Genomic DNA, 16,309 nt, shown 5'->3' with positions numbered 1-16,309 from the left:
CCCCTCCCCACTCCCCTGCTCCCCTTGGTTTATCCCTTCTAACTTTCTCAGAAGGGTTAGATAAGAGTTTTATTTCCCAATGGATAGTTTAACTACTCTTCCCTCTCCGGGTTGATTACACTAAGAGTAAGGTTTGATCATTACCTCTTAATGCTCTCTTCCTCTCCTTCTTATAATAGTATTTGTCCCCTCTCCCTTCCATGCCCTCTTTGTGTGTAATAGAATATTCTATTTTCTTATTCACTCAAGTTTCTCTTGGTATCCCCTGCTATTTACCCCCTCTTTCCCATCCCCCACGCCAACTTAGATTATTTAGTGTTACACCCTCACCCTGTGAATTATTCTTCTGATTACTATAATAGTGAATATTATAATAGTGAATAGAGTTCACTACAGAGAATTAAACATAACATTTCTCTACATAGGAATACAGATAATTAGATCTCACTGAGGCCCTTAAAAAGGCAAATTTAAAAATTATAAGTTTTCTTTCTTTTCCCTCTGTAATTTATTTACCTTTTCAGGTTTCTCTCGATTTTTGTGGTTCGATATCAAACTTTCCATTCAGCCCTGGTCTTTTCTGTGCAAATACCTGGAATTCTTCAATTTTGTTGAATGCCCATACTTTCCCCTGGAAATATATAGTCAGTTTTGATGGGTAGTTGATCCGTGGTTGCAGGCCCAGCTCTCTTGCCTTTCTGAATATTGTATTCCAAGCCTTACGGTTTTTTAGTGTGGAGGCTGCCAGATCCTGTGTGATCCTGATTGGTGCTCCTTGATATTTGAATTGTCTCTTTCTGGCTTCTTGTAAGATTTTTTCTTTTGCTTGAAAGCTTTTGAATTTGGCAATAATATTTCTAACCGATTTCTTCTCTGGGTCGAATATGGTGGGTGTTCTATGTATCCTTTCGATGTCTATATTGCCCTCTTGTTGTAGGACTTCAGGGCAATTTTGCTGAATAATTTCTTTTAGTACGGAGTCCAGGTTTTTATTAATTTCTGGTTTTTCCGGAAGACCAATTATTCTCAAATTGTCTCTTCTAGACCGGTTTTCTTGGTCTGTCACTCTCTCATTGAGATATTTCATATTTCCTTCTATTTTTTCAGTCTTTTGACTTTGTTTTATTTGTTCTTGTTGTCTTGAGAGATCATTAGCTTCTAATTGCTCGATTCTAGCCTTTAGGGACTGGTTATCGGCTATAATCTTTTGGTATTCCTTTTCAATCTTGTCATTTCTGGTGTTCAATTTGCTTATCAGTTCATTTGATTTCTGAGCCTCACTTTCCAATTGCAAGATTCTACCTTTTAAACTGTTATTTTCTTGCCAGATCTCTTCCATTTTCCTCAGAATCTCAGTTTTGAACTGTTCCATAGCTTGTGAGGAGTTTTCCTTATTTGAGGAGGGTCCGGATGCTTGTTTGTTCTCCTCCTCTGTTTGCTCGGTTGTCTGGATTTTCTCTGTGTAAAAGCTGTCGAGTGTTAAAGACTTCTTCTTTTTGTTATTATTCTTTCTCTTCTGAACTTCCTGATGCTGAGTAGCCATCATTAGCCCAGCAGCTTCTCAGCTTTATCCTCGCGCTCAGTGTCTGTTCGCAATCTATTGGCTCCTGAGGTCTGAGTTCTGGTTTTTTCCAAGGTCAAGCCCCCTGGTGGGCCCTCTTGCTTGATCCTCTGCTGGAGGTTTCTTTACAAGTCTCAGGGCGCTGCTTCCACAGTTGTATACCCGTCTGCACTGGTTCCCCACTTAGGCTTTAGTTCCTGGCTGTGTCTGCCTCCACCCACGCCTCTGCTCAGCCGGCACTCTGCGCCCAGCGTCCTGCTCCGGCGCGCGCGCTCAGATTTCGCGTGCTTTTTTTGACTTAATGGGGTCCTAAGTCTAGCTGCTCTCAGGAACAGGTCCCGGAGCTGCTGATGACTCGATGGGTGCCCCAAACTTGCCCTATTTCTTTTTAGCTGGGTTCGGAGCTATAGATGAGTGTGGAGGGGGTGGGGGTGGGGCGGTTGCTCAGCCCGCGATTTAGTGAGAGCCCTTTATAGCCTGGAAATGTCTCGATTCCACGTACCTTCCACGCTATACCCTGTTGTGGGGTTCCTCCGTTCGTCTGGACTTGTTTTTATGTCCCCTTGAGGAGTTTTGTATGTTTCGGTCAGGAGAGGTTAAGAGCTGCTTCTTACTCTGCCGCCATCTTAACCCGGAAGCCCTGTCTCATATATTTTAAACTTTCTTTTATTGATATTTTATTTTGACATATTAGATGCAAGTCAAGAACTACCCTTCCTGTCAAATAAAAATGATTATGGTTATTAGCTTTCTACTTTTTTTTTTTTAAACCCTTATACTTAGGTGCATTGTCTCATAGGTGGAAGATTGGTAAGGGTGGGCAGTGGGGGTCAAGTGACTTGCCCAGGGTCACACAGCTGGGAAGTGGCTGAGGCCGGGTTTGAACCTAGGACCTCCTGTCTCTAGGCCTGACTCTCACTCCACTTAGCTACCCAGCTGCCCCAGCTTTCTACTTTTGTTTTTTACCATTTGTTATTAGAAACAAATTCATAAACTTTTTGAAGACTGATCTCCTTGGGCAATATTTCTTGACAATGATTTTTTTACATCTTCCTTTTTGCTCCCTTGTTATTTCCCTTTCATCATATTTTTTAATTTCTTTACCTACCTTTCTTCAACAAATAATTGTTAACCCAGTTTTAACTTGTAGAATAGTTCCTGTTTTATTTTGTTTTAATATTCTTCCAGCTCTTACCCCTTTATTCTTGACTTTTAATTTTCTCATTCCCAGCCTAATAGCATCAACCTATCTTCATGGGTAGGGTCCTTCTTCAACTGTTGGATCCTAGGGGAGCTTTATTTGAGAACAGTAAACTAATGAACAACCAAGAGGCCTGGCTCTTACAGACTGTGAAGCCTCACTGATCATATATATTGGACTTGGCTCATGATCACTACTATATAATATACAAAGATCAAATATTTCCAGATCTGTAGGGTTTTTTCCTCTGTTACCACTACCATTTCTTCATTCTAGGCAGCTTACCTTTCCAAAACTTATGATTCAGATAATAATATGTACTCATTAATTGTTCAAATTGATACTAAACACATGGAGATGTACCTCGGGAATTGGGAGATTCACAATTTCATCATTAATTTGTTTTGTGACCTTAGGGAAGTTCCTGAGTCTATGGTAGCTCCCTTTTTTAAAACATTTGTGTATTTTGAAGTGCCTAAATAAGAAGATTAGAAATACATGGTTATTTTAATGGAAAATTTGAACAGGCTTTTGTGATTTGTTTGTGGGGGAAATGGCTTTATTCTGCTTTTTGATCTATTCTACCTTCTTTTTCCCTTGTTTGAATTAGGGCTGTCGATCACTTGCAGCAGGACATCCTGGGTACATTAGCCATGACAAAGAAACCTCAATAAAATATGTTAGTCACCAGCACCCAAATCATCCACAACTCTTCAGTATTGTTCGCCAAGCCTGTGTTCGAAGTTTGAGTTGTGAGGTAAGACAATTTTGACTGAAAAGGGAAATTTGTTGAGGAATTTCATTCCTACTCCAAGTAATGATGCATTTTTATTTCATCAGTTGTTATATCCTGTTGTTTTTATGGATTGGAAAAAGACAAAGAAATATCACCCAAGAATTTTTGAGTTGCAGGGGAGCAAAGAGACATTAACAGCTTTAAGCATATGGTAATATCTTGGTTATGTGGAAATAAGTCATTATGGATCATTTAAATTTTCAGATTACTAATATTCTGCCCCTCTTAAGTATCCAAGAAAGATTTCTTAAAGAATGTTGAACAAAATTTAACTTCTTAATGAGATTCAAGGTCATAATTAGAGGTATTAACTTTAGTACTATGTTGCCTTCAGGTGCTATTGAAGGGTAAGGTTTTTTTGTCCCCACTCTTGTGTGTTAGGTTTTAAAAAATATTTATTTTGTCATCTTCCTTCTTTTCAACTCTTAGTGTGTCACCTGTACTAGTCTGTTTACTTTCTTCTCCAGTCTACCCCTTTGCCATTCTGATTAATAATTTCTAATCTGTTATAGGATGAAGAAACACTCTCAAGGGCTTTAGAACTGTGTGTAAAGTAAAAATAGGCTTTGAGTAAAACCCTGAGAGGCTTTCTTAAGAGTAAAGTACATGAACTTTCTGGCATCTCTCTTGATTAGTTGTCAGCCTTTTTTGCTTTACTCCCAATTTCTGCCTGTTTAAAGACAGTTCCAGATAGCTGAGATTTCTCAGTTTCCAAATTTGGTGTAATCTGCATTAGTATACAGATAATCAGAATTTCAAGCTGGAAAAAACAATTAACGGCAAACCTATTTAGTGCCTGTAAAGAAAATTTGTTAGAATGGCCTTCAATCTTGTCACCCATCCAGATGAATTTGGTTTTGTTTCTTTGTTTTCTTTCCCCTTCATTCCTTTCCATGACTTGATTTAGTCAGCTTATAAAAAGATGGAAGGCTATCATTTACTTTTTTATATATTACCACATTTTATATATTCCTGAAGCAAGAAGACTGATTGACTCAAGCATAGTTGTAATCTCTCTCAGGTGTGTCCTGGTCGTGAAGGCCCCATTTTCTTTGGGGATGAACAACATGGTTTTGTGTTCAGCCACACTTTTTTCATAAAAGACAGTTTGGCCCGGGGTTTCCAGCGCTGGTATAGCATCATTGCCATCATGATGGACCGGATTTATCTCATCAACTCCTGGCCCTTCCTACTGGAGAAGATTCGAGGAATCATTGATGAACTTCAAGGCAAAGCACTGAAGGTGGGTTAGAGGGATGAGAATGCCTGCTGTTTGGCTTGGAAAAGGCTATATATCATGCACTGCATGACCAAAAGCTAAAGGAAGCAGAGCACAGGGTTGCCTGTTTGTGCCGTTAAGTCAAAACACTAATACTAACAGTGATGTTTAAGAGACATTAAAAAATGCTTCTTGTTTTCTCAGATAGAGGTTATTTTTATTTTACATAGAAGAATGTGTCAGTTCTCAGTCTAGCTTTAAGAGAACTTATAATTTGTTTCTATTACTTTTTGGGAAAACTAAGTAGCATTCTCTTTTTCCTTTGGTTTCTACATCTGTCAAATATTTGAATGTAATCAGTATGGTAAGTCCTACACGGGCAACACAGAAGAATATTTAATCAGCCAGTCTACAAACATGTTAAACATCTTCTGTGTCTGGTTCGGTGCAAGCCAGAAGTTAAACAGTTCCTCTCCTCTAGCAGATTATATTGTATCAAGGGAGACAACATGCACATATACAAGGATATACAGAATCCATGATGACTTTGTTGGGAAGACACTGGCAACTTGGGGACAAGGAAGGCCTTATATAGAAGTGGCATTTGAACTGAGACTTAAAAGAAACCAGGTATTATAACAGTGGAGGTAAGAAGGGAGGCTATTTTATGATGAACATTCTCTGGAGATTATATTAATTTATAATTATTTATTAGATAGTAAAAGTCGGAGTTAGAAAGAGAAAGGCCATACCTAGCTAATCTAAATTTGCTTGTCTCCATTCATTAGCCAAAAGCACCCACACCAGCAAAAATCTCCATACCAAGAGTCAGCCAAGAGCTAAAAAGCCAAAAAACCCTTCTTGCTTCCTCAATCCCCTTTTTCATAAAGCCATTGATGTCACTCCCTTTGGGTCTCCCTGTTTGGACAGAATTGACCTCAATCTCAGTCAGAGGCCAGTCTTGCTGACACCAAGACTCACAGGGGACCAGAGGCAAGCATCTTCCAAGACACCAGGGAACACAAGGCCTTTTGTGTTTTCCCATAGTGCACATGTATGTCTAGGTGGGATTGGGTTGACTCTGACCAAAATGGGTTTTCAGTACTTTCATCTTTTAAAAAAAAAATTTGTATTAATTTCACACAATTTCATGCATGAGAGAGAGCTAATAAAGTTACAGAGCCAGAAATAGAATGTCATATATTAGGAATAACAAAAAGAACAGTTTGGATGAACTGTAGAATGTATGGTAGAGAATAAATGTGTAATAAGACTGGAATTCTAGGAAAGGGCAAAGTTGCAAGCAACTTTCAATGCCAAATGAATATTTGATCATAGAGATAATAGATAGCTATTATAGTATGGGGTATTCTGGAAGGACCACCACCCCTTTTCAGGACTTTTCAGTAGTCTAGGACTTTTTTCAGGACTGTCTAAAGTCTAGACTTTAGTGTCTACCTTTCACCCGACTCTCCCTCATGACTCCAAGAAGCTGCATCTGATAAAACCATATTGGCAAATATCTTTATAAACCATTTTAAAACCAGGTTAAGGGTAACCAACAGGTCTGACACCTGCCAGTGAGTTAGATGGATGTCTGCCCTAGCCTGTGAAGACTTCCTTGCCAGACTGGGTGGATGAAAGTTTGTTCTAACTATGAAGATGGCTGTAGCAGACACCATGGAACCCTTAGAGAACTTGGTCAGGCATCAAAGAAACCAAGGTCATCCACTGCATCCTGGGCCAGTTGTCCTGACTTTTATCTTGTCATTGGACTTTGATGACTCTGGAAGAGAGAGTGAGGCTAGCTACTTTGTTCACTAACTACTCTGCCTCACTTAAATCTAATTCCTGCACAAATCAAGATAACACTCCATGATGTCATTGGTCCAAAGCCAAAGATGAACAACAGCATTAGTGAACTACTGGAGTTTATTGTTCCAGGTCAGGTTGGGGCAATGAGGTAGCACAGCAGATAAAGTGGTAGGCCTGGGATCAGGAAGATTCATCTGAGTTCAAATCTGACCTCAGACATTTCCTAGTTGTGTGATCCTGGACAAGTTGCTTAATTCTGTTTGCCTCAGTTTCCTCATCTACAAATGAGCTGGAGGAGGAAATGGCAAACTCTCTTTGCCAAAAAAACCCCAAAATGGGGTGAAGAATTGGACATGATTGAACAACAACAACAAAACATAATCTTGAACTTCAGGAAAATCATTCTAGCTGCTCTGTGGAAGATGGATTGGAGTGGGGAAAGAAGGCAGGAACACTATTACAATAGTCTAAGCAAGAAGTTATACAGGCTTGAATTAAAACTAACTAATTAGCTGTGTGAACAGAGAGAGTATATACTTGAGAGATATTGTAGAGAAATAACCAGGTTTAACAACTGAATAGGTAGAATGAGTGAAAGTGAGGAAGATACCAAGATTGTGAATGTTGGTGACTGAGAGATGGAGATGGTGGTAACCTCAATAGAAACAGGGATGTTTGGAAGAGAGGTGGGTTTGGGAGTATCTTTCTGTTGGAGTTCTGTTCTGGACATGTTGGTTTGAGATGCCTATGGGACATCAGGTCCAAATGCACAATAAGTAACTGGTAAGGCAGGTTTGGAGCTCAGGAGAGAGACTAGGGCTGCATAGACAGATCTCATGGTCATCTCTCCAGAAATGATCATTGAACGCATGAAAACTGATGAGGTCACCAACTATATATGGGGAAAAAAGAGAAGAGGGCCTAAGACAGAGCTTTAGATAGGATAAGACAGGATAAACCCACAGTTAGTGAGTATAACATGGATGATTATTCAGTAAAGGTGACTGAGAAAGAACAGTCAGGAGGAAAAATAGGAAGAAGTCTTGAAAATTCAGAAAAGAGAGTATCTGGGAGGAAATGATGATTCCTGGGAGGAAAATGCCAATTCACAGATCAGTTGGTAACTTTGGAGAGAGCTGTTTCTGTTGAATGTTAATGCAAGAAGCCAGTTTGCAGAGGCATTGTATATAGATGGATATTTCAAAGGAGGTTAGCAGAGGAGAGGAAAAAGAGATATAAGATGAAGGGCAGCTAGGTAGCACAATTATCGCCAGTCCTGGAGTAAGGAGGACCTGGTTTCAAATGTTGCCATAAATACTCACTAATGTATGACCCTGGATAAATCACTTAATTCCATTTGCTTACCCCTTGCCCTTGTAAGTCTTAGGTGTTGTTACCAAGACAAACTTAAGTGTTTGGGGCAGTAGGAAGAGAGATGGGACAAGAGAGAAGTTTTTCCCCCCATTTGTTGATTATCTTTTCCTTTTATATCACTTAATATTTCCCACTATAGTCTTCCTCCAGCTCTGTCCCATATCCTTTATGGTAAAGAATGGAAGAAGAAGAAAGAAAAAGTTCTATAAAATTAACTAACATGCTGAAAAAGTTTGTTGTTGAATGCAGTATTTCTCATCTATGGTCCCCTACCTTTGCAAAGAAGTACAAGGGAGTCTTCTCATTTTTCTCCTTTGGGGCCAAGCTTGGTCATTATAATTTTATAGCAATAAGTTTGGGTTACTTTATTGTTGTTCTTTCCATTTTGTTCAGTCATTTTTTAGTTGTGCCCAACTCTTCATGATCCCATTTGGAGTTTTCTTGGCAAAGATTCTGGAGTGCCATTCTTTGCCATTTCCTTCTCCAGCTCATTTTACAATGAGGAAGTCGAGCCAAACAGGGCTGAGTAATTTGCCCAAGGTCACATAGCTAAATAAGTGTCTTGAGGCCAGATTTAACCTCAGAAGATAAGTCTTCCTAACTCTAGGCCCAGCACTCCATCCACCGCACCACCTAATCGCCCTATTCTTACATCAGTGTATATATTGTATTCCAAGTTCTACTTCCTTACAACAGTTTATGCAAGTCTTTCTATGTTTTATGGTACTCATCACATTTATTATATATTACAGCATAGTAATATTCTTTTCTATTTAAGTTTTACAAGTAGTTTTGTCTTTTATTTTTTGCTAATGACACTTTCTTTAATCTACCAATGAAGTCTCTAAGTCAAAGGCTATGGACATTTTTTTTGCCAAATTCAAAATTGCTTTCCACAATGGTTGGACCAATTCACAACTCCACCAACAATGCAATAGAATGCCTATCTTTCCACACTCTTTCCAAAATTAACTGTTTCTATATTTTGCCATTTCTGTCAGTTTACTGTAGGGAAACCTCAGGATTGTTTTGATATACATTTCTTGGTGAAGCTTTTTTTATTCTTGTTTTTAAGGATGAAAGATACATGTGCATGTTTATCAGCTTCAGGGAAGGAACCATTAGATATAGAGACATCGAAGATTAGAGAGAAAGTGGGGATGGTATTAGACACAATCTGTTGGAGAAAACAGGATGGGATGGGATCAAAGATGTAGAATAATACACATCAGAAAAAAATAGAGGACAACTAAATGCTGAACTGTGTGCTACTAACTATATAATAGTTATTCAGATAGGAAGATAACATTCTAGCCCAAGTCAGTCAAAGAAGTCTTAATAGAATAAATGAGATTTGAACTGGGCCAAAAGAGCAGGGTTTTTTGAATTGGTAAACAGAATTTTTGTGTCTTTAGGTGTTTGAGGCAGAACAGTATGGCTGTCCACAACGTGCCCAGCGGATGAACACAGCTTTTACTCCATTTTTACACCAGAGAAATGGCAATGCAGCCCGTTCTCTCACATCATTGACAAGTGACGAAAATTTGTGGGCATGTCTGCATACTTCCTTTGCTTGGTAATGATCCTCTGATGACAAGGTCTTACTGCTTCCATTAAAGTAATGAGACTGCTAGTAATCTTTGTATTATGTCAGTATCCATCATGAAATTTGGTTTTGGCAATGTATTTTGGAATGTGGTGATTCTCAAATGGGTGGCTCATTGCTTATTTGACACTGGCTGAATTCGGTAACACATGTTAAATTGAGTATTATAAAAACACTAGCTAAATAGGGTTAATTGGTAGAAATCAGTCTTTTTCCTTTTTTAACAGGCTCCTGAAAGCTTGTGGCAGTAGACTGACGGAAAAACTCCTGGAGGGAGCACCCACTGAAGACACATTGGTTCAGATGGAAAAACTTGCTGGTAGGACTGAGATTAAGACAGGTCTTTTTCTTAGGTGGCCTTTTTATCTTACTGTGACATGCAGTCTGTTCACCTGTGGAAAGTATTGAGTGAAAAGAACTCTTCTTTTTGACTAAGCACTTAAACTTTGTAGGTAGGCCTCCTACTCTCTGCTGATTAAAGAGTTAAATGCTTGAAATTTGAACCTAAGTGTTTGGAAACTCAGACAGATCTTCTGTGGTGATTATTTGATTCTTGGTGGAATAGATTGTGTCTGAAGTAAATGAATCAGATGTAGTTGAATCCAGGTGCAGTAAAACTGACAGGAAGGGAAAAAAGTTAAAGAGCCTCTAAGTAAAGAACTTGGAATAAATGAAGTTAGAAGTAGAGTATTAGGAAGTGAGAGAGGGATCACTGGTAACAATGCAAAAAAGGGAACAGCATCAAAGAAACATTTTAAAAAATAAATGGGACTGAAGGAAGTTCATAAGGAATCAACAATAAGTAGAATATCTTTGAAACTAACATGTTGAATTTGTTAAATGCTTTTTTAAAAAAACCCTTACCTTCCATCTTAGAATCAATATCAGTTCTAAGATAGAAGAATGGTAAGGGTTAGGCAATTGGGATTAAGTGACTTGCTCAGGATCACAGAACATGTCTGAGGCTAGATTTGAACCCAGGACCTCCCAACTCTTGGCCTGACTTTCTTTACATTTTTTTAAAGCTATATATAATAGAGTCAAAATTTCACAGTTGTTTCATCTTTTCATATGGAAATGTTCATATTTGATAAGCTCATAATTTTAAAAAACTTTTAAATAAGGAATTAAGAGTTATTGAGTTTATCATCACAGCTCAGTTTTTTAGTCTTCTGTTTGATAGCCTACTACTAATAGTGACCAATACCCCAAATTTCCTTAGAGAGATTTCAAATCTCATGTAGGTGGTTTATAGTTGTTTGTTATAACTTGTAGAACACCTCACTAACCATCTTTTGATATAATGATGGAAGTGAAATATGTTTAAAGAGAGATTCCCATGTCATATGATCAACAAATTGGTAGACTAGATATTTTCTCTGTTACCTACTTATTCTCAAAAACTCTCCCCAGAAAATAATTATGCTCCAGATGTGGAACAATCATAGCCAAATCCACAGGACAAAAAAAAAAAAAAAGAACCTGACAAGGTGAATTAACCTTGAATAACCGTAATTTTTTACCTACTTGTTACCCCTTTCACCAAGCTTCTATCAGGGAAGGAATTGATATAAATCAATCCCTAAGAGTTATCACAGCCTGCCAGCTGAGTAATCTGTCCAGCTCAGATGCCACTTCCAAGAGTTAAGCTATACTCTAGGAATGGAGAAAGGACTTTTAGTACAAGGATCATTAATTACATCTTTGCCACAGTGTGCTCTACACATGTTCCTCTGTACCATTATGGTATTCTGACTTAGAGCCCATTATTCTCATGGACTGACTTTCTATTGTTAAAAAAGATAATTCAGCCTACTGAAATGATTGTGATAAAGCAGTAACCATCAAAAATATTTGGTACTGGTTAAAAATGGAATAAACTAGATAGGGAAGAATCAGGGGGAAAAAATGAATTCAATAATCTAGTGTTGGTAAATTGGAAGACTGGAAAGTTAGAGGGATCATAAAAGATAAACATATTATTGTATTGTTGGTGGAATTGCGAATTGGTCCAAACCATTGTGGAAAACAATTTTGAATTAGGCTAAGAAAGTAAAGAAAATACCCATGGCCTTTGACCCAAACACTATACTTTTATATTAAAGTTTATCAGTGACAAAAAGACTCCATGCACCAAAATATTTATTATAGCAGCTCTTTTTGTGGTAGCTGAAAGAACCAAAAACAAAGTTAGAAGTTCATCAGTTGAGAAAAAGCTAAACCACTCATAGCATAACACATGAATATAGTGGAATATTAATGTGCTTTAAGAAGTAATGACTATAATGAGGACAGAAAAGCATGGAAAGACTTCTATAAACTGATTCAGACTGAAGTAAGCAGAAACAGGAAAAGAATATACAGATCAGTTACAACAATGTGAATAAAAAGAACAGAAAACAGCAATAAAACAACTATAACTGAATGCCACAAAATGATGATTAAACTTGCCCCCATAGAAAAGATGAGAAGATCCTTTTGTACTTTGCAAAGGTATGGAACCTTAGTCAAAATATTTTGGTTCATTTTACTGAACTTTGTCCTTCCTCTTTTCAGAAATTCTTTGTTATAAAGAATAGCTCTCTGGGATAGTGTTAGAGGAAGAATATAGTGGGAAATACAGATAAAGGGTCAAAATTTTATTTTAAAAATTATTCTTAGTAGCTTAATCCATCTGCTAATGGTTGTTTCTGTTCAACTGCCATGTAGGTTTGAAAAGAAACACAATTTGTATTTATTTTAATCTGTAGTTACAATATGAAGTGAAGTTCTGAGACTGTTAGCTCTGTAGAGTGAAGTGTTCAAAAAAACAGCTTTTCCCATATGTCCTGTTTGTCTTGCAGACCTAGAGGAAGAATCAGAGAGCTGGGACAACTCTGAAGGTGAAGAGGAAGAGAGAACTCTTTCTATGACTGAAGCCACAGATGGGAGGGAGTTAGCCAAATGCCCAACCAAGTCCTCTTTACTCTCTGACTGTGGCAGCTGGCTGCCCCGAAAGCTGTCCGTCTTTAAATCTCTCCGACACATGAGACAGGTGGGTAGAATAGAGCTCTGATTCGAAATCCAGGGAAAATGTATCTCTAGAAAGAGTCATTTCTCTGCCCTGTACATTTCCTTATTACCCCTCATTTTCTTTTCTTTCCTTTTTTTAAACCCTTACCTTTTGTCTTAATATCAATTTTAAGGCAGAGTAGTAAGGGCTAGGTAATTGGGATTAAGTAATTTGTCCAGGGTCACACAGCTAGGAAGTGTCTAAGGCCACATTTGAACCCAGATCTTCCCAACTCCAGGCCTAACATTCTATTCACTGAGCCACCTAGCTTCTTGAAGAGCTGTTTGGTGCATTAAGAGGCTAAGTGACTTGCCGAGAGTCACACATTCAGCAGGTGTCAGAGGCAGAATTTGAACCCCGCTTTTCTTGGCTTCAATGCCAGCTCTATTCATTATGGCACATTGATTCTCAGGGACAGTTAGCAAACTATCTAATGTTTCAGAGTAACTAGGGGCTTTCTGTAAAAAATAACTGATATGTATAATTGCTTTAAGGATCACAGTCTTTTATATATATTATTACATCTGGTTGTCACAATAATCTATGGTAGGTACTTGATGTGGGGCAGCTAGATGGTGCAGTGGATAGAGCACTAGCGTGGAGTCAGAAAGATTTCAAATCTTGCTTCAGACACTGACTAGCCATGTGACCTTGAGTAAGTCACTTCACCCTGTTTGCCTCAGTTTCTTAATCTGTACAATGAATTGGAAAAGGAAATGGTAAACCATTCTAGTATCTTTGCCAGAAAAACCTCAAATGGGGTCACAAAGAGGCAAGGTGAACTGAAAAATGACTAAACAACAGCACCTGATGTCTCATTTTATAGATAAGGGAATTGATGAAAATAGTTTTGAAAAACTGCAGCACAGATTCAGAGAGGTTATCCCACATCTGATGTTAGAAGTGGGATTTAAACCCAGATCTTTCTAATTCTAGGGCTTTTCCTATTATGCCATGCTTTCTCTAGCATATGCATATGCCTAACTGTTACCAGTTTGAATGTAACCTAGACTCATTACTGACTAAAAGGGGACTTATCCAAGTGTGACCCACCTATGTATAAAATGTTAAAGATATACCTTTATTAGAGTTGGAAAGCATGCTTTATAGCAAGTCTGGAGACCTGGGTTCTGTTCCTAGCTCTGCTGCTCTCCAGCTGTGTGACTTGGGTTGGGTAAATCATAAATTTTGTTTCTGATCTTCTAATCTAGTGAATTGGACTAGATTGCTAAGGTCCCTGTAGCTCATAAAAGTCCAATGATGGTTTGCTTCATTATCTGTATTTAATTATAAGGGAGCATTCTACAAGAGGGTAGAGGGATGGGAGTGGTTATAGGGTGTTACAACATTGGGAAGTAATAGCACTGTAAGAAAGCAGCTCTTATTTTTTTTTTTTTTTTAATTTTGAAGTACAGTTACATTAAAGCCTTTGAGATGACTGGTAGATAGGACTGAAACCTTTTTTTTTTTTTTTTTTTTTTTTTTTGGTCAGGGTTTAGGAAAAGTCTTATAGCCCATTTATAAATTTAAAGCAATCATTCATGTCTGAATGGATGGATGGATGGATGTGTGTGTGTGTGTGTGTGTGTACACACACACAAAATGCATGCTATCTGATGATTCCTTGAAAGCTTCTTGTCTGGGGATAGAACTTTGATATTCAAAATGTAACAAAGTAATCGGTTCCATAAACAGTAGGCAAACACATTCTTTTTCATTTTTTTAAAAACCCTTATCTTCTGTCTTTAAATACCAAGTTTTGGTTTCTAGGCTGAAGAGTGGTAAGGACCAGGCAGTGGGGCTTTAGTGACCTGCCCAGGAAGCATCTGAGACCAATTTGAACCCAGGACAAACATTTTCTTTATATGTTACTTCATTCAATCTTCATGCCTATAAAACCCTTACCTTCCGTCTTGGAGTCAATACTGTGTATTGGCTCCAACGCAGAAGAGTGGTAAGGGTAGGCAATGGAGATTAAATGACTTGCCCAGGGTCACACAGCTGGGAAGTGTCTGAGGCCAGATTTGAACCTAGGACCTCCTGTCTCTAGGCCTGGCTCTCAATCCACTGAGCTACCCAGCTGCCCCCTTATCTCCATTTTACAGAAAGGTAAAATGTCTTATCCAAGATGTTACAGCAAATTAGAAGACCCTCATTCAGTTTCTAGCTCCTGGTTTAGTAAACTTTCTACCCATTGAAATGTTATTGGAATGGACTTAATAAGGAAGGGGAAAAGATTTTAGAATCACTTAGTAAGCATTATATTTTCTTTTTTAGGTCTTAGGTGCACCTTCTTTTCGTATGTTGGCATGGCATGTGCTAATGGGAAACCAGGTCATTTGGAAAGGGCAAGATGTGGATCTTGTCCAATCGGCTTTTGATGTTCTTCGGGTAAGACCTTCTTTGAATTTCTTTTGTCCCTCTTTATTTAATCCCTTGCATATTTTTCATTTTAATAAAAAAATTCCACATAAGTTTTCCAAAGTTATATGATCCATATTGTCTCCTTCCATTTTTCCCTTCCCTCTCCTGGAGCTCATAAGCATTTCAATTTGGGTTATTATGTGTATTATCACACAAAATGTACCTTGCATATTTTTCAGAAAAATTTAGGTCTATTATTTATTTAGTCCTTACTTTATGTCTTAATAACAACTCTTAAGACAGAAGAGCAAGGGATAGGCATATGGGGTTCAGTGGCTTGGCTTTGGGTCACACAGCTAAGAAGTGTCTGAGGCCAGATTTGAACCTAGATCTTCCTGACTCCAGGCCTGGCATTCTACTTAACAGCCCCTTTATAGGTCTGTTATTCAAAAAAGACTTAAGACTCCATATAGAATACAAGAAAATATCCTTAAAAAGACTTCAATCTAGTCCATCTAAGTGTTATTTAAATCAGTGGACACAAAATAGTGCATTCTATATGCATGTTACAGTATTACAAGAGTACCAAAAAAGCTAGAATGACATAGTCCCTACTTTCAAAGAACTGACAGTTTAGTCAGGAAATAGAAAAGGAAAAGTAACTTAAATATGTAAATACCTAAAAGTAAATAACTCAAGACTATAAATATATGAGCTTTTTGTTGAATTGAAATGTTATGATTAAATGCTAAGTTAATGGTACAGACAGCAAGGGCTTTGGAAACTTGGGCTGGAGCATTCTGGAAAAACTTCACAAAGGAGAAGGGATTTCAGCTGAATCTGAAAGTATGTATAAGGTTTGGATAACAGAAAATATGAAGAGCATGACATAGTTCTGCTCTTTTGTTCATAATCACTGTTTGTTTCATCTTTAGACCATGCTGCCTGTAGGTTGTGTCCGAATTATCCCCTATAGTAGTCAGTATGAGGAGGCATATCGATGTAATTTTCTTGGACTCAGTCCTCATGTTCAAATACCATCTTACATACAGACCTCTGGTAAGTTTCTATCATTAGCCCATGGAGACATACTCCTTTATCTCATTTATGGAACTTGTATGTTTATTTCAGGAATCCAAAAGTTGACTTCTGGGCCTTCATCATAGAATGGATTTTTAATCAGCTAAGCTTCTCTTCTTCAAGAACTGTTTTCTGACATTTTGCAATTCAGATTATTTCCTTTCTTCCCTCTCTCCCTTCTACCTTCTCTGAGGCAGTAAATAGTCTGATATAGGTTATACCAGTATTGTCATACAATATG

At 37.9% G+C, this 16,309-nt stretch overlaps 1 protein-coding gene across 1 annotated transcript in view; it reads left to right on the top strand.

The window, feature by feature from the left end:
• Positions 1-16,309, top strand: part of FLCN (folliculin) — a 33,353-nt gene that overhangs the window by 9,014 nt on the left and 8,030 nt on the right. The window contains exons 3-9 of the mRNA XM_044661660.1: positions 3,373-3,519; positions 4,580-4,801; positions 9,382-9,542; positions 9,800-9,891; positions 12,416-12,606; positions 14,902-15,015; positions 15,924-16,047. Coding sequence (XP_044517595.1) covers positions 3,373-3,519; positions 4,580-4,801; positions 9,382-9,542; positions 9,800-9,891; positions 12,416-12,606; positions 14,902-15,015; positions 15,924-16,047 — 1,051 coding nt within the window. The remainder of the gene's footprint in view (positions 1-3,372; positions 3,520-4,579; positions 4,802-9,381; positions 9,543-9,799; positions 9,892-12,415; positions 12,607-14,901; positions 15,016-15,923; positions 16,048-16,309) is intronic.

Source organism: Gracilinanus agilis, chromosome 1 (genome assembly GCF_016433145.1).
Source record: "Gracilinanus agilis isolate LMUSP501 chromosome 1, AgileGrace, whole genome shotgun sequence".
Taxonomy (NCBI): Eukaryota; Metazoa; Chordata; class Mammalia; order Didelphimorphia; family Didelphidae; genus Gracilinanus; species Gracilinanus agilis.
The sequence above is the reverse complement of the archived record's forward strand: the minus strand, read 5'-3'. Positions and strand labels throughout refer to the sequence as shown.